The sequence below is a fragment of the Coenobita brevimanus genome, chromosome 71 (genome assembly GCF_032717465.1).
Source record: "Coenobita brevimanus isolate Jiangsu-jjx chromosome 71, ASM3271746v2, whole genome shotgun sequence".
In the NCBI taxonomy this organism is placed as follows: domain Eukaryota; kingdom Metazoa; phylum Arthropoda; class Malacostraca; order Decapoda; family Coenobitidae; genus Coenobita; species Coenobita brevimanus.
The window spans coordinates 33,353,655-33,378,382 of NC_137024.1; the positions used below are offsets into that span (position 1 = coordinate 33,353,655).

Below are 24,728 nucleotides of genomic sequence, written 5' to 3' on the forward strand. Positions count from 1 at the left end.
TGAGCACTAAATACGTTTAACTTTCATCAGAGAGACCTTAGCAATTCATATTCCTCCAGTTTATTTTTAAGTATTTTTCTGACTTTAGGTTAGGTTAGGTTTGGTTAAATTATTAGGTACAGTTAAACTCAGTTAGGTTAGGTTCAGTTAAACAGGACAGTTCCTTCCACCATTATGCTGAGGAATAAAAATACTAGAACTGTCACAGACGTACAGCTAAAAACAACAGGGAAACTGATTTAACAAGCAACATTTATTTATGGGTAATGCATTACAGTGTCAGTGGTTCATGGGCTACTCAATTACCGGTGTCATTTTCAGGAAGGCATCAAGAATGAAAGAATTTCAAGAATTAGCGTGGGGGCTTGGAACGTAACCCTCGCTAATTTGGTGGGGGTGGTTACTGTAGTGTATGATACTGTGCAATATTGTAATCAATACAGTACTATACCTGAATCTGAATAAAAATATAGAAATTAGTGAAAATACAAGTGTAATGAAATATTAGGCCTACAAGCCACAGATAACACTTCCTAGACTGCCGAGATGATTCCGGACATCTGCCGAACAATAAATGATTTTCGTAAATGGGACTATTTCTCAAAACTGCCGAAATGTCGGATCTATCGAACAATCAGCTGCCGAATAATAGGTCTTTTACTGTACACTGGCAAATACGGAATGTCACTACAATACAGGGAGTCCCTGACATACGAAGCCCCAACATACGAAGCCCCAACATACGAAAATTCTAAGGTACTGAAAAATATAGGACAAATTTCCCCTAAACAAAATGCATTTGCTTTAATGGTACGAAAAGCGCTATAAGAAAATTATTCAAATTTGGTGTACAACCGACCACAGTGCCACTATCGTGTATGGCAAGGTAAGCAACTATCTCTGCTTCATCCCAGTCTGTTCCCACTCCCGGGCTGTGTAGTGCATGCCTTCTGTACTCCAGGAATCTTTCGCATCTTTTCCATCTTGCATCATGCCACCCAAGTGTCCTTCACCTTCCTCATCATCATCTGTGGAGCCTCTCAAGAAGCAACACTGTACCCAGACACTGGAGTGCAAGCTCGAAATTATCAAGGGGCACGAAGAAGGCCAGAGCGTGAGTGAGATCGAGCCTCACCTGTATATACTGTACAGTACTGTTTTCTATACTTTCTCAGAAATTTGATAAACAAACAACTGCTTAAAGTTAATTTTTAGCTTTAATTAACATTTCTAATGTAGATTTAGGAGCTTACAAGCAGCCTAGTACAGTGCACAGTAGTTAGTTGACAGTTTTTTAAGGGGCTCCTGGAATGCATCTCCTCATTTTCTTAAGCTTCTTATGGAGAAAAATGCTTCAATATACGAAAAATCAATATACGAAAGATTTTAAAGGTACCTTATCCTTTCGTTTATCAGGAACTCCCTGTATTATGATGAATACCATGTATGTTTGTTCAGTATGTTCATACCAATGTACCATATCACTACAGGCTTTGTAAAACTGTAATATATACAGACGTCGTGGATAAAACAGTTTGGCATGACCGAGCGATGTGCAGGCATTATTATGTTATGACACAACACTATACTGTATGTAATTATGTAAGTATATAGCTATAGGAAAAATATGTAAAACAGGTAGTTATGTCTGAAATTTTCCTGAAGGAGATAACTACACATCCCCTAGCCTAGACTAACTAAGAATGCCAAACACCTTTTGATCAGGTGCTGGAAACTTGACCGACACACACATGCACATACATACACACACACAGAAGGGGATATAAGTTCGAAATCACATGTCGGAGATGCAGAGAGCCAGAGACAGCCAGACAAGAAGGAAGGACAAGGAGAGTACGAGCTACAGAGAGAGTGGAAAGGCATTAGCTCGCAAAAAAGGTCTCATCAAGCTCTTTAACTTTCCATTCACTTATCTGTCTCACAATAAACTCCATCAACCCCAATATGCCTATTCATCACCTTCACTTACGATACAAGAGAGGAAGGTGCGACAGAGACGACCTACACTGACATCTCCTACAATGCCTCACCATTACTCTCTCTCCTGGTACCACTCCCATCGACGATACAACCAAACAACTTTCTCTATCTAATCAAACCCCTCTCCTACATCCTTTGACGCTGGTAACAAGTTCGCGCCATACAATGCCTCACGACTTTATATTGACGGTGCTTCGACAATCTACAATTACTACCAACCTCCCTATCTCTCTATGCGATTATCTACGTTTCGGCTATGACTTAAATCGATACTGGTGGCAGCAGTGGTTAAGCAGACAGGGTGGTAGGTAGGTAGGTAGGTAGGTACAGTGAGTCCCTGATAAATGAAAACCCAAAGTACGAATTTTCAACGTTATGAAAGCGATGAATATAGGACAAATTCCACAATACGAAAGTATCTGTCTCAATGATACAAAAAGCGATACGAAAGGGAATATGAAAAATGGGTGCTCGTTTGCGGCGAGGAAACGAACTAACCCCTCTCTGGTAAACAATTTTTTGCGCGCTTCTCAGCTGAGTCCATGGTTTCGGGACAATTCGCTGTCAGGATGATTCCCCGTCATTTATTTACATTGCAGTTTATTTAGCAAATATATTAGTTTTCAAGTTGTATGAGTTATAAAGATGATGATGAATTATTCTTTTCATAATAAATGTAAAATACGGCATCAAATAGTTGGCATTAACGGAAAAAATATAAATACTGTCCACTCAATCCTCGTAAATAGCGTGTTTATAAATCACGGATTCGTAAATCACAGCTAAGTAGCTATCAGACTGCCGGCACCCTTAAATCGCTGTTAAGTCATGAAAATCGCAGATCTAGGCACCGAAGTGGGCCTTTTCCGAGGTGAATCGTAAACCGCGGCATTCAATTTGAAAATCGCGACCCAACAACCAATCACCACCCGTCCCTGGTGGCAAGTGTGCATACTAATGCCGCCATGTTGTTGTTGTTCCTCCTGCCAACCCGCACACTACAGAGCATCGCCGTGGAGTACGAGAGCTACCTGCCTTTTTTTGTGCACTTTCCCCCCCACCTCCTACCTTCCATGGCCCCTCCCGAACCCCTGATGAAGCGCTCTAAACAGCATGGCATCAAGAAGCATCCGCCGTTGTCGTACAATCAATGTTTGGAGCTCATTAGTCATGTTGAGAAAGGAGAGAAGTTTGCAAGGCTGGCAAAAGAATTTGGGCAGAACAAGTCGACCATAAGGACGATCTACAAAAACAGGGAGAAAGTGAAGAAGTGCATCAAAGCTTAAGGAACGGCTCATTGATGGCCAGGTACCGTGCAGAGACGAGGCAGTAATTTGGACAGAAAGATGTCTGGAGATGTTCGTCCATAGGCAGGCAAGGAAGAATATTCCAGTCGACGGCTCAGTCATCAGGAAGAAGGCTAAGAGTTTTCACAAAATGGCAAGTCAGCGGCTCGGTATCAACCCCCCTAAGCCCTTCCATGCTAGCCATGGGTGGTTGTCTAACTTTCTGACAAGGAAGCACCTGAAGAACATGCACACGACTGGAGAGAGAGTGTTTGCTGACATGGCGGCGGCAGAGGACTTTCCAACCGTCCTCCAGGCAGTTATGGAGGAGGAGGGGTTATACAGCAGAAACTGTTTTCAACTTGGACGAGACTGGACTCCAGCGGAAAAAGCTGCCTAGCACCACATACATCCCATGTCAACACTGAAAGGCCCGGGGAAGGAAGCTCGACAAGAGGCGCTACACAGTCATTTTTTGTACCAATGTCAAGGGATCATTCAAGATGAAGCCTTTTGTAATTAATAAGACAAGAAAACCCCACGCCATCCGCAACCTCGAAGACATGGACCAATCAGGAGTGTATTGGCGTCAGCAGGCTAAGGCTTGGGCTACCACAGGCTTAGTCGTGGACTGGTTTGACAGATTTGTTGAGGATGCGAAGGCTCATTGCAAGCGTGTTAAAGTGCCGTTCAGTGTGTTGCTGCTCATGGACAACGCTCCTGCTCACCCACAAGCCCTAACATCATGTCACCCCAACGTCAAAGTTATGTTCCTCCCACCCAACACTACCTCTCTTCTCCAGCCACTTGACCAGGAGATAATAGCGAATACGAAGCTGTTTTACACCGTTATTTTATCGCCAGAGTACCTTAGCTGTCATCGACGATGCACCGGAGCAGCAGCTGCTGAGAGAGATCACGGCAGACAGCAGGGACAGTGAGACAAAGGTCGGTGTTGTTGAGCCTGACCCCGGAGAAAGTCGGGAGGTGTCTGTGTACCAGTTCTGGAGGAAATTTAACATCAAGGACTCTATCGACGCACCACTAGAGGCCTGGGGCAACCTTAATGTTGCAACGATTGCACGTGCCTGAAGCTTTCTCCTACCTAACCTCACGAGTGACAACGCGCCAACTCAGAGTGTAGAGGACAACGTACAGGCTGTTGTTCAACTAGCTCGGAATCTGCCGGGCTGTGGTGAAGTGTCAGCTAGTGACATAATGGACGTGATTACTGAGAAGGTTGATGATGCTGAGGCTGTCGTGGAGGCTGTTATAGAAGACGACGAGCACTTGGAAAGGCAAACTAACCGTGAAGTGAGTGAAGTGAATGAGCAGGAACGTGGCGAGCCTTCTATGAAGAAGCTCAGTGATTTGCTTGTTTACGTAGACTTGGCCAAGGAGATTGTGAAATCCACTGAACGTGATGAGGAAAGGTGTAGTGAGAGTATTGGTCACCTAGAAAAAGCTGTGCGTTTTTACAAGGATTTGCATAATCGTAGAGTTAATGAGAAACATCAGGAACTCATCACCCACTATTTTGCCCGGGTAAGGGCAGAAGCTGAGCCTGAACCACAGCCTGGCCCTTCACACAGAGGACGTGGACGACGTAGCATCTGTCATCTCTGAGGCAGACTTTGAGGGCTTCCTGAGGGAGGCAGAGGAGCTGGAGAAGGGAGAACAGCATGAGGGAGCACCCCCACCTCATGCTAAGAGGTTCTAAGTTCTTCCCAACACCACCACACTCCATTCACTTAAGCAATATTGTCATAGGATTAAGGTGAGATCCCTTAACATGGCTTATTTCTATTTCATACATGCACTGAATATTCCTAAATTTGTATGTTTGTGTTTGATGGTGCCTAGATAGGTGTAGGTAGGGTGTTGTGGGGGATGGTTGGCCAAAGTCCAGATCCATATTAATTTTTCACATAAGAGTTATTATTTATAAACCACAGAATTTGTAAATCACGGCAGTGGTCCAGACCCAAATTGCCGCGATTTACGAGGACTGAGTGTACAGTATACTGAAACGTGACTCAGGTGACGTACGATGTTTCACTTCATCATATGAGGCTACATATGAGACACTGGCCTTTATATAAATGCCTAAAACCTCAAGTGAACCTTCAACATAATCTAAAATTATACGAATAATCTTCATATTACATCTACATTCTCAGCTAATCAATCAATCTCAACCTACTGCATCCAAAAATTCCAATAAAAATTACTGAAGACAGCTATGAGACGCCAGATTATAATTCAAAGTCAACTACAACGTGGCAGAAGCAAGTTAATTATTGACTACAAGTGCAAATTACAGTGTACATAATATCCAAAGCCTACTCTGTTGATAGTTCCCCATGAAATTAGTTTTTATAGTATTAATCAATTAATATTAAGCATATTTATGGAATGATGGGGAATCGTCTTGGGTGCAAATTGTCCTGACGGGGAATTGTCCACGTTTTGATGCGAATTGACTTCACGGCGAGTTGTCCCAGAATCGAGCCCATGGCCCTCCTCGCAGCTTCGCTGTACGTGAGGATGTTTTTGCAGCTCTACACCTTTTCATTTCTCTCTTCACCTTTTTGTACTGTTTAGACATGCCTCCCAAATGTCCTGCATCATCTCCAGCATCGGGGGAGCCTGCTGCAGAGAAGCAGCAGCACCGTGCTCTAACTCTGGAGAGGAAATTGGAAATTATAAGACACCACGAGGAGGGGCAGGGAGTCTCGGAGATTGGGCGTGCTTTAGGCCTTGCAGCTTCCACTGCTGGGACTGTGACCAAGAAAAAGGAGATGTACAAGAAAATGGCCACCACGTTCCCTACATCTACAGGTATTACTTACTTCAAAATAGGAAGAGTAAAGTTTAGGTGGGGGGTCCGAGGGGGTCCGAGGGGGTCCTTTCTAAGTATATTTCAATGGGGAAAATTGTTCCAATATACAAAATTTCGAAGTACAAAAGGGTTTTTCGGTCCTTGTCCCTTTCGTTTATCAAGGACACACTGTAAGTAAGTGCGTAAGTCAGTGGTGTCATTGTCTCCACTCAGCAAATGATGACATAACGTTATATGGTAGTGAGACTTGGGCGGTAATGGAAAAGGATATTTGCAGGCTCAGTCATACAGAAATGGCAATAATTAGGTGGATGTGTAGTGCATTCCTGAGTACAAGGCCTGGGGGGACTAGGTTACGATGGAAGAGTTGAGAGGTAGGATGGGACAGGAGTGTATTGATGCTGTGATGGGGAGAGGTAGACTGAGATGGTTTAGGCATGTGGAGAGTATGGGGGTTGACAATTACGCACAGACAGTGTGAAGTGTTAATGCTTGGGGTAGGGGTGCAGGAGGCAGACCGAAAAAGTCCTGGAACATGGTCACAGAGTGCGACCTCAGGGATAAGGGAGGCTGCCAGAGTTTGAGCATGTTAATGTTACGGGTAGAGTAGCAAGAGGCAGACCAAAAAAGACCTGGGACGAGGTCATTGTGACCTCTGGGATAAGGGACTAAATAGGGAAACTGCGAGAGATCAAGCAGCACGGACAACCGCCATTAGGTGACCAAGGCCAACGCATGCAAGCACTATGGAGCCTTTACAAACAGATGAAACAAATAGTAGAACAATAGCACAAGCTACTAGCAGCAGTAGTTAGTGCGAGAACTACTGATTCATTTTAAAAATTTTATTTTCATTGCTTTCGTTTTTGAAGGCTCCAACATGCTTGCATGCATCAGCCTTGGTCACCTAATGGCAGCTCTCCATGTTGCTCGATCTCTGGCAGCTTCCCTATTTAGTCCTGTAACCCTGAGGTCACACTTAATGACCTCAACTCTTCTATCGCTAATCTACCCCCAACATTAACACTTCTCACTTTCTGCACCCAACTATCATCCCCCATCCTCTCCACATGCTCAAACCATCTCAATCTACCTCTCCTCATCACAACACCAATACACTCCAGTCCCATCCTACCTCTCAACTCTTCTATCGTAAACCTGCCCCAGCCCTCCCCCCTGGCCTTGCACTCAAGGACGCACTGCACATCCACCTAATCATTGTCATTTCTATATGTTAGAGCCTGCGAATATCCTCTTCCTTTACTGCCCAGGACTCACTACCATACAGCATTACACTCCTAACACATGTCGTATACAAAGATCCCTTAGCAGGGAGGGAAAGCCCTCTCAATGTCAGGAGAGGCAACAGCTCCCTGAACATCTTCCAACCACTCCTCACTCTATCCACAGAGCTAACTCCAGCCCCATCTCCAACACATTACATGTTTCCCAAATAACAAAACTCTTCCACACACTCAAGAGACTCACCAGCAAGTTCAATCCTTTCACGCCTGACAATCTCCACCTGCTCTCCCCGATACACCCCACACATAAAATCAGCATTATCTCGCAGTCTACCTTTAATACCACTATATCTCTTATGCACCCACTTATCACAAACACTGCACATGATGGAATTACTTACCATGCCCTTGTGGCAGATTGCACAAGGCCACTCTCCTTCTTTGGCAGTACTGCCACCAACCCTAGATATCATAACTTTTGTTTTATCTGCATTTACTCTAAAGCCCTTGTGCCCCATACCACCTCGCCACTTCCTAAATCTTTCCTCGCCTCCCTTTCATTCTCTGCAATCAACACCAAATCATCAGCATACAACATTTCCCACAGAAGTCCATTTCTGAAGTCACATGAGAGGGCTTCAAGTAAAATGATAAACAACAAGGGACTCAAAACTGACCCCTGATGCACACCTACGTTCACAGAAAATTCATCACTCAAATCTCCATTCACTCTTACCTGGGTGCAAGCACCCACATACATGGCCACAACCACCCTAACCAGCCACTCCTCAATCCCAAGCCTTCTCCTTGCCAACTTCACCACCTCTCTATGGACTGCCAAAGGCCTTCTCCAAATCAACAAAAACAAAGCACAGTTCCCTTTTCTTTCCTATATATTTTTCCTGAAGCTGTCGAACAATGAACATGGCATCAGTGGTCCCCCTGCCTGGCATAAACCCAAACTGCATCTAATCAATATTCACTCTATCTCTAATCATACCTTCTAAAACTCTCTCCATTACCTTCATAATCTGGTCTAAAAACTTTGAGCCTCTATAATTTCCTCTTTCCAGGGCATCACCCATCCTCTTGTACAAAATTACAATTACACTCTTCAACATCCTCACATATAATTGTATTTATGAGGTCAGTGACGAGCCTTACTCCTATCTCAACATTTCAGCAATCAACCTAGACACACCTGCTGCCTTCCCCACCTCCCATCTGCATCCTGCCTATTGCCCCGCTCACAGTTGCAGGGTCAATCAAAGGCCAAGGGCCAAACACTGGATCTGCTGGCTCCAAACCTTCCCAGTCCCAGCCAAACTCCTCATTCAACAACCGGCTGTAATGCTCTCTCCATGTGTCTTTAATATCCCCACTGTTCACCACTACCCTTCCTTCATCATTCTTTACACACTGCTCACCTATGATATACCTATTTTTTCTTTTCATCTGATTTGCCACCTTAAAAATCATATTCTTCCCTTCCACACAATTTAGGTTACCAAGTAAAAGTCTCTATGACTCCGACTTCACCATCTAAACCTCTTTTCTAGCCCTATGTGTGGCAGCAAAGTATTCCTCTTTGTTAACACCCTTCTCCCATTCCAGGAAAAGCCTTTATTTACCCTTAACTGCAACTCCTACACCCTCCTCCTACCATGTCACTTTATGTCTTGGTGGGCCTCTTGTCTATCCACATACTGAATCAGTAACTCTCAAGAGGTGGTCTTCAGGGCTTTGTACTGTTCATTAACACTCCCGTCCACGTCTCTCTGTTCAGCCACCACTCTCCTCACCTCACTAACTGCTTGGTTTTTCAATTTGGCAGGGAAAATATCTTGTGACTAATGGCTATAACTAAATGAGTCTTATTTATTTCAAGGATGAAGTGTATGATGAGTGCATGATACTACTTAATAATGAGAACACTTGGCGACTGTGCAACACTCCTTTTTACAGATCTGTCGAATAGCTTACATAGTGCACAGTCATTTCTCTTCTGCCTAAGAAATTTTTATGTTTTTTTCTTTCTAACAAGCCTAGTGTTTATTCTGTCTTATTCAAGCCAGGCTAACCAGATGATGTGGTGTGTGAGGGAGTGCCATCCTCTTTTAATTCCTCTTCTCTTATACATTGGTTAGATCTTTGTATAATCAGCTTCTCCATTCCCCCCCCCTACCTCCAACAGATAACCTCATCATGGGCCAAAAGGTCTCACCTCTCTCTCTCTCTCTCTCCCTCTCTCTAACTGTAATATTTACCAAATCTCCCAAGAAACTGCAATACCTAACAAATTTCCCAAAAAATTTCTTCAGAAGGAGGAACCTGCTCCCCCACTAGCTTTCCCACGATCCATCATTACATACTAAACAACCACGGGAGATCACACACCCTTGTCCCATTCAAACATTCACCTACCCTACATATTCCTTGTTAACACTGTGAAAACTATTTACACTATTCAACAGTTTTTGTTCTCCACCATAATGCTTCCATAATCCCTCCCAATTCTCTCTCTAAACATATCACCTGATTCACTTACTTTTGCACAACTGACATTCTGACTGTGCCAGGTCCTTAACCCCTACACCGCGGGCTTGTTTACCAATGACTTGCGTGTCCCGTGGGGTTATTTGGGCTCCGACAGACTCTCAAAAAATATTTGCCAAAAATCAGTTATTAGTCCTAGAATAATAAAATTACATATGCTTATGGCACATACCTTCAGCTTTCTCCTGGAATGATTGTTGAGCCTTCGTCGGTTACCGTAGGACTTGTGGAGACCTCTGAAGTAGGGTAACGAAGTCTCCACTTTACACTTCCCGACAACCCGTAATATGATTACCACAGCCAGATACAAACACTATAAACACTATTCTACAATTTTCAAGTAGTTTGGGATCCATACTCAAAAAAAAAAACACTGTGAAAGCAATGGAAATTACGAGCGCGTCTGATCGTCGCACTGGCACTCGTTCGCTCTTGGTACTCTGTCATTTATTATTCATAAAACCCCTCACACTTTATATTTCTATTACTATATAACACTTATATATATCTACAGTCTTTATCCATAAGTTTCCTTCAGTAGTATTAGTTTATTGTCACTGTAGGGATTCAATTTCTTTCAGTAAAATACGTAGCATTCACTTTCTCGTCCTGTTTACTAGCATTGAGAGTGAATGTCACTTTCATCTTCACTCTCATAACTCATAGCATTCAGACATGCTAGAGTGAAACTTTCACTTTCATTACTCCTAGGGTATATACTCGTATTCTTATAATACTACTCATTTACATTTCTATTTACGTTCTCTATTTTATTTACGTTATTTACATTTCTATTTTATTTACACTGTGTTATGCACTGTCACTTGAAGTAACTTATAAAACTATTTTCCATTGTTCACGTATATTTACATTCATTACTTTCACTTGCTGTTTACACATTATTTACACATTATTTACAATTCCACTTGCACTGTTTTACTCAATAGAAAGATCGTAGTCACTCTCTTATCAATTGTCAGCCCTTTACCTCTTTCCACACGAGGTTTAGTAGAGGGTAAAGGTCACAGGGCCCTTTGCATGGGGGTGAAAAGAGTCCTTGAAGTCAGCAAGAAGAAACATACGTACTCTCACTTCGGAAGATGAGAGTAAACTGATAACGGAGGGCCGGGGTGGAGGCCTATTTAGGGGTTATTCAGAGCTACCAATGTTAGCTCTTGAAACAGCTATGTCTAGCACTGAAATGATTGGCAGGAAATCTAGACAATACATTATAAATTAGGTAGTTCCAGGTGAATGTAAATATCACTTAGGCTTCTCCCTTCCCTCCTTACATGTATATTTATTACGAAAATAGATAATACGGCATATTTCAAGGGGAAAAAAACAGCGAAAATTAGCGAACGAGTGCACGTGAGGTGTTGTCAGGTGATAATTAGCCAATTCCAGGTGTATGGCACTCTCACTTGCCTTATTTCTTTCTTGTATTTATTATTTGGTATAAAAATAGGACATAGGGCTTATTTCAATGGATGAAATCAGTGAAAAATTCCAGGGAAGATTTACTTAGCGTAGCACGGCCGGGCAGGCGAGAGGATAGGGTAATGGAGGGGGGGCAGGGAGGGGAGTCAAGAACAGGGAGAAATGGCTAAATTGTCAACAATGGATGGGAGTACAGATGAGATTAGGAGTGCTGACTAGTGTTGGACATTGGCAGTACTGATAGATGATACACGCCCCCACTTGGAAGCCCGGGTGAATTCAAAATAACAAAGAATCACAAAAGCGACGCCCCGCGGTATGATCCCTTGCTCCCAAGCATCACGAAAGTGACGCACCGCGGTTAAGGGGTTAATAATCATTATCATCCTGAGTGTTTTTTCCACCTAAGGATAGGGTGAGGTAGAACTGTGACAAGAAAAGAGGGAGTCTGAAAGCTGGAGAACCATCAACAATATACCCAGTGGAATGGGCCAAACAATCATTTACACATCACTCAAGCCCTTGGAATCCTAGCCACCTTGCAGGTCAAACCATCTGCAAACTTTTGATATCAATTCTTTCAAGACACACATCACACAACCTACCAGGCAATCAGTTTATCATACTATCATATTAAAATGGATTTCCAAACCTTTGTCATGTGCTCCTTTGAATAATACCTCATTATCTTGCATATTCATTTGCCATATGCATCCATCCATTCACCTCTCAAAGTATCACCTGCTTCATTTCCTTTTGCAACACTGTCATTTTTGTCCATGCCTGATTCTTACCTTGTCAACGATGTCGGTGCCACCATAGTACCTCTGACCTGGGTAACCTTCAGAGTACTTGTTGTTCAGACATGACCCCAATGCCTCCAGACCAGATTGTGTACAGAAGTTCTGAAAGTGGATAAATATTTCAGTACACACCTGCATTATATGTTGCATTTTTTTTCTTTGTACCTATGTTCCCAATAAATTAAAAAAGAATGCTATTAAGATTCCATTGCTACTTATAATGTTGATTTATTAATTTACAATATTGTTACTTTGGAACACATTACTGACATAAAATAAACTTACCACTAGTTACTGTGTTATCACAAAAATTCAAAAAAATGAAAGAGCATTTCAGTTCAGGCAGTCCTTGTCATGAGTCAAGGATGTTTTAGTAATTACAACTTTTTCCAAACAACTGGTATTATAACTGGGTAAAACTGACAAATCAACTTCGCAGCCAGCAACTAATTTTAAAAAGACAATTTTTCCTGTAATGCACTGTGGACTAATATAAAGGAAACAAACAAGAGATACATGGAATATTTACAAAGAACTCAGAAACTAACTGCAAAACTCAAGTTAACTAGATGCAATCATCACAGTATCATCAGCACACAAAATGATACAGTGCATGGCAAAAATTATATCAGAAATTCTTAACAGATGAATACCTGTGCCTATATATGTACAGTGTAAGTTGTAGCAACCATCTTGCACATGCCTAACATGGGCAGGCAGCTTAACTGCTGTATACAAGATCATGCCATGTCTTACAGGTCCTGAAAGGCAACTGATCTCTGGAACCATGGATCACCCCTTTGTTACTGACATGACCTACCCCTGGCCAATGCTTCATGCATGGGTATACAGTAGGTGGAAGACTTATGAAATGTAGAGTTAGAAGTGCATGTGGAAATTATGTTGGAGTTGCTATATTTCCAAGTGACAGTCTATAACTGATGAAACTTTGACACTGTGATAACATATGAGGACACACGAATGGACATACTTGTACTTCTCCTCTCCACGATGTCTGCTCCTGGCTAAGACTGAGTCCAGGTCAGGATGATTGGAAGAAGCACAAATTACTGACCCAACCATCAGAGACTCTTTTGAAATACAAATGTTACCAAAATGGACAATATGAATGGCCAGTGATTACTAACTGACAAAATCTATTGACTTCCATACACTCTAAATGAAGTTTCATTCTCATTCAGATTTCCATATGCTCAATATGCAAGTTCACCATCACTGTCTATCATAATCATCCTGATCTCTTTTTCCCATCTAAGGATGGGGGGAGGTAAGGCCCAGAAAGCAAGGAAAGAGGGTGCACAATCATGGGATTTCTATCATCTGCATGCCCAATGCAACAAGCCACTCACTCATTCACCATTCAAGATCCCAGAATCCTGGCTCTACCTCACAAACTTTATCCCTCCCTCTCTCTCTCTCTCTCTCACACACACACACACACACACACACACACACACACACACACAAATATTGTCCCCTATTCAAGAAAGGAAACAGACAAAATCCACTCAACTACCGACCAGTATCACTGACCAGTGTTGTAAGCAAGGTATTAGAAAAGCTTATAAGAAAAGCTTGGGTATATCATCTAGAAGAACACAGTATGATAACAGAAAGACAGTTTGGTTTCAGAAAAGGAAAATCATGTGTTACTAATCTGTTGAGCTACTATGACAGAGTAACAAACACAATACAGGAAAGGGAAGGATGGGTGGACAGTATCTATTTAGATTTCAAGAAAGCTTTTGACACAGTACCACACCAAAGACTTTTATGGAAACTGTACCATCAAGGAGGAATTCGAGGCAAACTGTTTTGTTGGATGCAAGACTTTCTCATAAAAAGAGAAATCAGAACAGTACTATGAGGAAACTACTCATCATGGAAAGAAGTGACTAGTGGAGTACCACAGGGTTCAGTGCTGGCACCAATCATGTTTTTAGTGTATATTAATGATATAAACAGTAACACTGGAAATGAGAGCTATCTGAATATGTTTGCAGATGATGCAAAAATACAAAGGAGAATTACTAACACAGACTCTTGTAAAGAGCTACAAGAAGAATTAAATAAACTTCATGAATGGAGTAGTACATGGCAAATGGAATTCAATGTGGACAAGTGTCATGTAATCAAGTTTGGTAAAAGTGGAAAAAGACCTGATTGGGATTATAAGTTAGGAAATAAAACCCTATACACATCAAAAAGAGAGAAGGACCTAGGTGTGATTATCAGTAACAGACTATCTCCGGCTGACCACATCAGCGAGAAGGTACGGAACATGTATACACTGTTTGCAAATATGAGAACAGCATTCACATACATAAATGAAGACATGCTAAGAAGGATAATAACATCATTCATTAGACCAACCCTGGAATATGCATCAGTAGTCTGGAGTCCTCATCTCAAAAAGCACATAGACTAGATTGAAAAAGTTCAAAGGGCCACTACAAGATGGATACCAAGCTTAAGGGACCTAAGCTACAAAGAAAGACTAAATAAACTGAATCTACCAACACTACAGGAGAGAAGGAAAAGAGGTGACATGATAATGCTATGTAAGTGCATATCAGGGAAGGAGAAAATAGACATAAATGATTACTTAACATATGGAGAAGCATCAGCAAGAGGACACTGCAAAAAACTGCATAAAAAGAGAGGTGATAAAGATGTAAGGAAATTCAGTTTCCCAAACAGAGCAATTGATCAATGGAATGCACTACCGAATGAAATAGTGTGTGCCAAAACAATTCACAAATTTAAGGATATGTACGATAAATATGGTTTAAGACACGGGACAGTACGAGCTTGACTCATTCCTGTAAAGATACAATTAGGTAAGAACAATTAGGTAAGAACACTGGTCTGCATTTACCCATGCTGAGCATGATAGCTTTGTATACCTTTACAACAATTAAAATTTCAATCAGTCAATCAATCAATCAGCTCTGCCAGGACAGCAGTGAGGCAGACGGTGAACAGGAGTGATCAATGACCGCTATGTTGGTGATTATGGTGTGAAAACAACAAAAATGGCGTACGTTGTTATGAACACCCATAAAGCACTGCTAATTTCAAGTACTGAATTAATTATGCTACTCAGTAAATTTATTCCATTTTCATAACTAAGTACGGCACTGTACTTGGCCGAGCCCAGAGTGGCTCAGCCACTGTAAAATTGTTCTAGTCATAGCAGTGTAGCTGTAATTTTAGACTGTACTATAAAACATTAAAATTGTTTTTCCTGTTTTAACTAATATAGGACTTTCCTTCTACAATACTCTTGCTTCAAATGAAACAAAATATCAGTAAGAGAGGCCAGTCTAACAAGGGTGATTGAATTTCTAATGTAACAAAAGTTTAAGATGACTCTAATACCATCTCAGTAGCCAGCATCTCCCCAGCATGATTGCTTTGCTAATTAGTGAGTATAGACAGCCAGTGAAGTGATCATGACTGCCTTTTAGAAAGGTAACTAGCAGTTCACCAGAGATCATGTTAGCTCATCAGAGCAGGGTGTATGCTAGATAGTAAACTATTGTAACACTAAACTGCTATCCTAAACCGCTACACTGCTAAACTGCTACACTGCCACATGGCCAGTAGTAAACATACTACGAATGCTCTGTGTGTTCATCCTGAGGATATCTGAATTCTACTGAGTATATACTGAACTGCAATATGTTTTTACATTAAATCAACAGTCTTTATAATCCAGAAACTATCTGTGATTACCAAGCAGTGATGCAATCATTTGTATAAGAGCTTCTTCTAAACTGAACCAAGCCAACCCCTAGCTTCTTCATCACGTCGTGCCTTGAGGACATATAGGGCTATTTCAGGTAATTTTTAGAAAAAAAAAAAAAGGGCATCTTAGATGCCACAAAATATGGCAATACTATAGCCATTAATAAACTAAATCATCAGTCATTATGCACTATTATATATTTGTTACTTCTCCACAGTTACTTTTACTTATGCCTTTCTTACAACACTCAAAATTCGTCACATTTCAACTTACTTCCAATGTTTCAAGTAGGCACATGATGAAGTTTCTTATTCTTTATTTTTGTTGTCTTCAGATTAATTTTTTCAATCCTGAATATATTAGTAAGAGTTATGTGAATTGGATTTTCCAACCAAGCCATTCACCACATTCATCACATTATAATTTCTAAATATTCTCAACATATAGGAGGTGCTGGGTGAGGAGTCTTTTTCTTGTAACAGTTTATCACATCCATGTTTTGGCCACCCAGAATTACCAATCCTAACACATTAACACAGGCAGATATCCCCATGTTGGTAAGCTCCTGAAAAATCATCTGGGGGCACCATGAAAATCAAAAGTGCTTTTGGTTTGGATCTGGCCCATGCTCGGGCCCAGAAGGTTAGGGACCACCATGAAAACAGCCCATAGACTATCAGAAAATGCGTTAACCCAACATATTAGAGAAAATGCAGGAGTCTGGGGGAGTGAACAACTATCAAGGTTAGACACTGTCTTCTAAAGGATCCCAACAACATCTAGATCATTCAGTACCAGTGCCCGATGAGAAACAGTGAATACCCAGTCACAGAATGTGGTCATAGAAGGTAATCAGGATAAAAACAAATATACAAGCTACTACAGGTATAATTATGTAGAATGGATTTTGATAGGTGGTGGCGACCATCATCCACTCACTTGATGTAGTGCTGCCTACTTCCTCCTTAGCCTTTATCATTCTTCTTTTGTGCCTGCCCTCCTCTCTTCCTATTTCTCCCATCTTTCCTGTCACTTCTCATTGCTTTTCTTTCCATTACAGGTGGCTTTACATTAAGTGACAAGCCAAATGGTTTCCTGTAAGCCAAGAAACCATTTACAACACTGGGTGGTAACCATATAACCAAACCATACGTGCTCCCTACGTGTCAACAAGTGGGTTAGTGGAGGGTTAGTGCCCCTCCCTGTAAAACAAGTAACTCAGAGTCAAATGGCCACCCCTTACAGGATTATGGCGTCTGACAATAGATAGGGTTTTGATGACTTGTGAAGATATTCTGGAGACCTTGACTGGAGCCAGATGGAAGCGACTGAAAACATTCATGGAAAGTATGAAATCTTAATGAGGGGTTACAAGGAAAAGGTTACCAGGCATATCCCAAAATACTCATCAGGGACAGAAAAGAAGAAAGCCTCATTTAATGACAAATGCAGAATGGAAAAGAAGAAAGCCTCATTTAATGACAAATGCAGAATGGCACCTGAAGGCTAGAAACAGAGCACGTATCAAAGTAAAGAGGTAGTATACTAAAAAGTAGAATGTCAAACCCTCGTCATGTGCTCCTCAGTACACACTGTTAGTTCCCAAGCCTTATCAACTTCCATACCTTGTGCTCTTAAATACTCATTAACCATATCAATCCACCTTCTTTTTTATCTAATCTTACTTGCTTCCACCTTCGTAAAAAACGTTTTTTGCCACCCTATTTACATCCACACACTCTATATGACCATACCATCTAATTACACTCTTTTAATCAATGCTGTCAACAGACTTCTGTTCTCCATGTCCTTCATGAATCACTTTACTTCTTACCCTATCCACTCAGCACACCCCACATATCTTTCTCAATACTGTAATCATCTTGATTTTTTTTATTTTTTTTTATACCACACCAAAGTCTCACACCCATCCATTAATGTATGTGCTAACATATCTTAACACAATCAGATCTTGTGTGCTCTCAAGTTCTATAGAACCACATCCACCATACTTCCTTGTGATATTCAATGTTCTTTATTCCTCCTTTTTCTATTACTGCACTCAACTCCCTCACTAATTTCTCTCTCTCCATTCACTTGCTTATCACAATGAACTAACTTCTCTCTCAACAATCATCACTTCACTCTCATCTACATTTACTTTCAGACACACTGCTTACAGATATTCATAAAACTCTGCACCAATCTGCAAAGCTCCTGTTCACTGTTAGCAAGCAACAAAGCATTATTCACACACATCAGATCTGAGACATTCCATCCTTTACCACTCATTTCCATCCCCATCCCCTTCTCACAAATTGAGCTTCAATCCTCTCATAAACCCATTCATAAATACTGTATTTATACATAATGAACAGTCATGGGGACTACACCCTCGTCTCACTCATCAGGGGGACTACACCCTTGTCTCACTCAAACACTGCTCCATTTCCAGTTTAAACCACAATAAAACGGCACTTGCATTCCCACTGACTTTCTGCTTGCCCTCGCCAAAACAATGATGTATTTTTCAGTTATTCTTGTTGTCTTTGATTTTATTCAGTTCAGGGGGAGATTTTATGAAGCAGGGGTTATATTTACCCTTTAAAAACCTTTTTAAAAACCGAAGTGTTCTCCTGGGCGTACAAAAAAACTATATAAAAATAAAATTCTCAAGCTTAAGGTGTTACAACATGAAGATCTAGTACTAATAACCTACCATACCTCAGATGCAATAAGTTCTAGCCCACGTTTTTGACGGTATTTCTCTTCCTGCAGCAGTTGCCACATTTCTGGGTCATCCTCCGCCATGGTCTCATTGCCAGTCAGCCCCGATACCCATCGCATACACATAAAGCCACCACGACCTCCACCAACCCAGCACCCCTGTAACAAACATACACAGTGAGAACTGGTTATGAGATGCTGCTTTTACATTATTTCTAGTCCATAATTCCACAGCAATTGACAGAAAAAGTTATTTGAAATTTTCATTGCTACTTATAAAACCACCAGTGATTTGCCATTTTCCACTGACTTACAGTACCTGTAGTATGGCAAAAGATGTGATATTTTGGAACACATCCTTTGCTTATAACGAAGACTGCGATACATCAACACTACATTACTTGACAGTCAAAAATACCTCTTCTACAGTATGCATAATTTGTGGGGGAATTCCCTGAATCAGATTATGTACAGTAGCTATTATATTACTTTTGTTCCTTCTGCCTCCAGATGACTTTATTATCCCTAGCCGTTTCCAAGGCGGAGAGAAAATGTTTTTGCCAGCCTGTGTGTGTGTGTGTGTGTGTGTGTGTGTGTGTGTGTGTGTGTGTGTGTGTGTGTGTGTGTGTGTGTGTGTGTGTGTGCGTGTGTGCGTGCGTGTTCCCATTATATCTCTTGAATGGCTTGAGCTATGAACACAAAACCTTCATGGTGTCAAGATATGGCCACAAACTTAGTCAAGTTCAAAAATGGGCAGTTGGGGTCATGGTCAAGGTCATCAAAATGGCTGACAAAGGTCAACTAGTTTTTATTGCTTGCCTTTAGCACCAGTATGTTTCATGAACGGCTTGAGCTATCAATATGAAACCTTCTGGGTATCAAGATATGGCCAAAATCTTCTGACCCTCCAGGGATGGCACCCCCCAGCCCCCCAGAGAGGAGCGCCACCATCTGTGCCCCCAGGGTGAAACCTTCCCCAGCCCCCCAGGGCGTACGCTGCCCCCCCCCCCGGGAGGGCACCAACCCATGGCCCCACCTTGTAACTTGGCCAATAGCATGTTCTGGCGGGCGATTAGCATTTGGCTCCCGAATGCTTTTCTTTCATTTTCACCTAGGAAAGGCCTTTCTTAATGAAGGGAGGTTATATCAAACCCTCTCAGTTTGAAAAGTCTCCCCTAAGCTGAGGAGAAGCACTCAGATACAATATGACTTATTTGAAAAATATGCCATTTAGCTAAAAGGAGAATGAAGGCTAACTTGTGTGTGTGTGTGTGTGTGTGTGTGTGTGTGTGTGTGTGTGTGTGTGTGTGTGTGTGTGTGTGTGAATAACTTGAGTGGATGAAGTTGTCATAAAGAATTAATGCCTGCAGGAACATTATTCTAATACATTCAGTTCTATATACTGGTCCCAGACAGTACTAAATGTTCTCCAACAGGCAAAAGCAAAATTATGTGCACACAACATGCCAAGCAAGAACATGGCCTAACCCTTTGACTAATGAAAAGAAACGTTGGTTTACTCATGCTTGTTCTAGTGCTGTCCACAAGGTGGAGAAGCCTATAAAAGGTATCAGAGCCAGCCCACCCCTGAATCTCATCTTTTTTATGTTTCTCCCTGGAATCATGATAAATCTGTTCTTTGCTCTGCTAAAAATAATTTCATTCGTACTAAATGCTCTGAACTCTCTAACTCGATTCTTCTTACTCTTCTGGCACCTTGCCAAAAACTTTTCTAACAACTTACCTCATCATTTCCTCCTCTTTTCCACTCTGATGGCTCTGTAGCTATTTCTTCTACTGATAAAGCAGATACTCAGACTTTCTCCTCCTATGACAAGGCAATTCCGGTGCTGTTCCTCAATCACTTCCCACCCTCTGATTTCCTCATGGCTGACATTAAAATTCCTCCAACTGATGTATTTTTCTGCCATCACTGGCCTCAATACTAATAAGGCATATAGGTCTGATGGGGTCCCTCCTGTTGCTCTCAAGAACTGTGCTTCTGTGCTTACACCCTGCCTAAGTAAACTCTTTTGCCTTTGTCTATTAACTTGTACCTTTCCTTCTTGATGGAAGTTTGCACTCATTCAGCCAGTCCCAAAGAAGGGTGGCCATTCCCAACCCTCTAACTATCACCCAACTGTGTTAACATCCTGTATCTCAAAAGTTTTTTAATCTATTCTTAACAAAGAAATTTTAAAGCACCTTTCCTATCACAATCTTCTTTCTGACCATCAGTATGTGTTCCGTTTGGGACGCTCCACTGGTGATCTTCTCACCTACCTTTCAGATTCCTGGTCATCCTCTTCTTGGGACTATGGTGGAAACTTTGATGTTACACTTGACATCTCAAAGGATTTCGATAGAATCTGCCATAAAATTTTAATTTCCAAATTGCCCTCTTACGGTTTCTATCCTTCTAACTGTGCCTTCATCTCTAGATTCCATTCTGGTCATTCTATAGCTCCTGTCATGGACGGCCACCGTTCTTATTCTAGATATACAAATACAGTAAAACCTCGATATAATGGACTTCAATAGACTGGAATTTGCTTTTATTGGAATGGAGGAGCTACCAGACTAAATTCTTCTATATCGGAAAAAGTCAGATAAAGCCAGAAGCAGTCCAGACTGCCTGATCCCTTCAGCCATGTTCACCACAATAAGGTAAATTAAAGAAATGTCTATCAATGTACAGTACGGTATTATACAGCTACAACAAATTGACTTAGACCCTCCCTCCACAAGGTATTAACCTGTTAACTGTTCATGGCGGTTTTTTGGAGGTGTCCGTGGTGCGCAGACATAGGGGTAAAAATGAAATTTCCCAAAGGCCAGATTTTGTCTAAGGATTTCAGATAACACATGCCAAAAAGTATACAGTAACGAAATATTAGCTCAATATTTACCTTGGTAAAGCCATGGATGAACATCTAAGTGTCTGATTCCCTATTGGAATGTATGTTTTTTGTTTTCTTTTTCGGTTTCAGTTTCAGTTTTGAAGGCTCAAACATGTTTGCATGGGTCGGCTTTGGTTACCATGGCACTATATTCGAAATTCACATGCGCAGCCAGGGCTGTATTGAGCAGTCGCACTCGGAACAGCCCAGGCTGTATAGAGCAGTTAACGGGTTAAAAAACACAGAAATCATAGCATATCACAATGGTTGTTCATGAAATGCTATTCATTAATATGAAATCAATTTTCTCTTGCATTTCAGGACAGTTGGATGCGTTTTGACATGGAATCACTTAGGTCTCTAAAGTAATCTAAGGACATTTCTTTGCACCAAACATGTCAGTTCAGTCTTGAGGTTGTCCAGAATGGATGTCTTCTTCTCTGCCATGATTTTCTTAATCTCTGCCTAGCAGTTTTCTATCGGATTTAGATACGGACTGTTGCCAGGCCAGTCAAGGACCTCAATCCAATTATCCTGAAGCCATTTTGTCACCTTCCTTGACTTGTGACATGAAGCTGAATCGTGCATGAAAAAGCCACACCCATGAAGAGCAAAAAAGTTTAACAATTGCCCTTTCAGAACTTGAATGTACTGGCCACCATTCATCATCAAGTTCTTTGGAAGAAAGCAGAGGCCCCTCTTTCACACTTCACCTGAGAAACACCCCCATACCATTACTGATTATGGGTGCTTAACAGTCAGCACCGTGTAAGCAGGGTCATATTGACTACGGGAGGCAGGGCGTCGAACCTTGGCAGAACGCACCTGGAACACTTGAAATGTGCTTTCATCGGAAAACATAACTTTCCTCCACTCATCCGATGTTCAGTGTGCATACTTCTTGGCAAACTGAATGTGCTGCTTATTCATGCAGTCAGTAAGAAGCAGTTTCTTGGCTGCGGTGCGGCTTGGCAAACCAAGCTCCTTCTGCAAGTGGTGTTGGATAGTTTGAACTGAGACGTCTTGTAACAGCTGGGGATGCATTCTCTTCAATTCTGCTGCTGTCAGTCGAGGATTCTTGATTACTTCCCTCTTCAGAAGCATATCTGTACCTCTGGAAGTCGTCCTCTTCTTTCCACCGCCATGCTTATGCACTGGAATGACATCAGGTGGCAGGCTGCGCGCTGCAACAAGAATCTTCATGACAGTCGAATTTGCACGTCCCGTACGTTCACAAATCGCGTTGATAGGGACATTATCCTGCCTCCATGCAATGACACGAACCCTCTGATCCCTTGAGCAGTGCTTTTCAGGCATGACAACTCGACTCTAGGAAAATAACAGGGCAAACAGTAATGTATACGAAAAGAGAGGGAGGTGCAAGCCTGGAGCAACAGGAACATATACTCCCACTCTTGCTTCTGGGCAAGCACTGACATGCTGTTTCACCACCTCCCGCCTACACCAGAGGAGTTGCTGGTTACTTCTTGCCCCCAAAATTCACTTGGTAGAGGAGTAAACACAAAGCAAAGACAGACAACTCTCCAATAGCAATTCTGCATGTAGGTCCTAAGTCAATTTGCGGTGGGTATATTATACCATTTGATTATTGTAGTGACGTTATAATACAGTACAGTACTGCAATGGTAATGAAAGCAGTTTAAAAACCTTTGGTGCGATTTGGACTAATGTCTGATACATCAGAAAAAGTCTGGGTTAGCAGGGGGAAATCTGGGTGTCGCGTTTATTGGAATTTCACTTTTTTCGGATTGGCATGGGCCCCAATTAGTCCGTTATAATGAGGTCTTACTGTAGTGGTGTTCCTCAGGGCTCTGTCCTATCGCCAACTCTCTTCCCTCTATTCATCAATGATCTTATAAGCTGCAAATCTAACCCTACCCACCCATATGCTGAGGATTCCACCCTTCATCTTTCCATTCGCTTCAAGTAGTGTCCATCTCAGCAGTTACTTCAACCAATAAGGGATGAGACTATGGCACACCTACTTTCTGCCTTGGCTCGTATCTCTGACTGTCATAAAAGTAATATTGTGTTTTTTATGCATCAAAAACTCAGTTCTTATACCTACCAATCCATCAAATTCTTCCACACGAGTACCCACTAATGTTTAATAATATCCAACTCAATCCTGTATCATCTTTAAACGTACTTGGAGTTTCATTCTCCTGGAATTTATATTGGAAAGAGCATATTACATCTCTTGTAAAATCTGCTTCCAAAAGAATAGGTGTGCTAAGCCAACTCCGCACCTTCTTTACCCTTGCAAAGTTGTTGACTTTATACACAGGTTTTATCTGCCCCTGCGTGGAGTACAACTCTCATGTGTGGGGAGGCTCTCCACATACAGCTCTTCTCAACAAGGTGGAGTCAAAGGCTTTTCGTCTCATTAACTCTCCTCCTCTTACTGGCTCCCTTCAACCTCTGTCTCTTTGCCGCATTGTTGCATCTTTATCTCTTTTCTATTGTTACTTCAATGGTCACTGCTCATCTGAACTATCTGCTTCCACCCCTCCACCACCACAACGAGCGCATTGCACCCGTCTAGCAACAAATCATCCTTTTTCAGTCCAATTCTCTAATGCAAGAGTTAACTGTCACTCCCAGCCCTTCATTTATGCAACAGGTCAACTCTGGAACTATCTCCCCCCCCCCCTGTATTTCCTACCTCCTATGATTTCCAGTCTTTCAAATGCAATGTGTCCAGGCATCTCAAAATGAACAGATCTTGAATTTGACTTTTTTTTTTTTTTTCTTGGATGGAACCATTTGGAAGCCCATGGCCTTTGGTTCTTTCTTCCTTGCATAAAAAAATAATAATAATAATAGAAATAATCTATCTATCTATCTATAGCCCGACGCCCTAATACCGCAAAGGGTGGCCGCAGACAAAACGCCTCCAAGTCACTCTGTCACCCACAATTTGCCTACCCATCCCCCAACTCACTCCCCCCTCCCTCATATACCTCTAAACTCCATTCCTCCACCTCATCCTCGGTCTACCCCTCCCTCTCCCTCCCTCCACCTCACCTATATACACCCTCTTAGTCAGTTTTTCATTCTCTATTCTCTCCAAATGTTCAAACCACTTCAGTGTATTTCTCCTAATCTTCTCAACCACATCCACATCCACCCCACA

The 24,728-nt window shown here is 41.8% G+C and overlaps 1 protein-coding gene across 1 annotated transcript in view; it reads right to left on the reverse strand.

Annotated features, from left to right (window-relative positions):
- LOC145406828 (serine hydroxymethyltransferase, mitochondrial-like) overlaps positions 1 to 24,728 on the reverse strand; it is a 149,001-nt gene that overhangs the window by 106,325 nt on the left and 17,948 nt on the right. The window contains exons 2-3 of the mRNA XM_080277928.1: positions 18,669 to 18,830; positions 12,164 to 12,274 (exon numbers count right to left, since the gene is read on the reverse strand). Coding sequence (XP_080134054.1) covers positions 12,164 to 12,274; positions 18,669 to 18,797 — 240 coding nt within the window. The 5' untranslated portion in view covers positions 18,798 to 18,830. The remainder of the gene's footprint in view (positions 1 to 12,163; positions 12,275 to 18,668; positions 18,831 to 24,728) is intronic.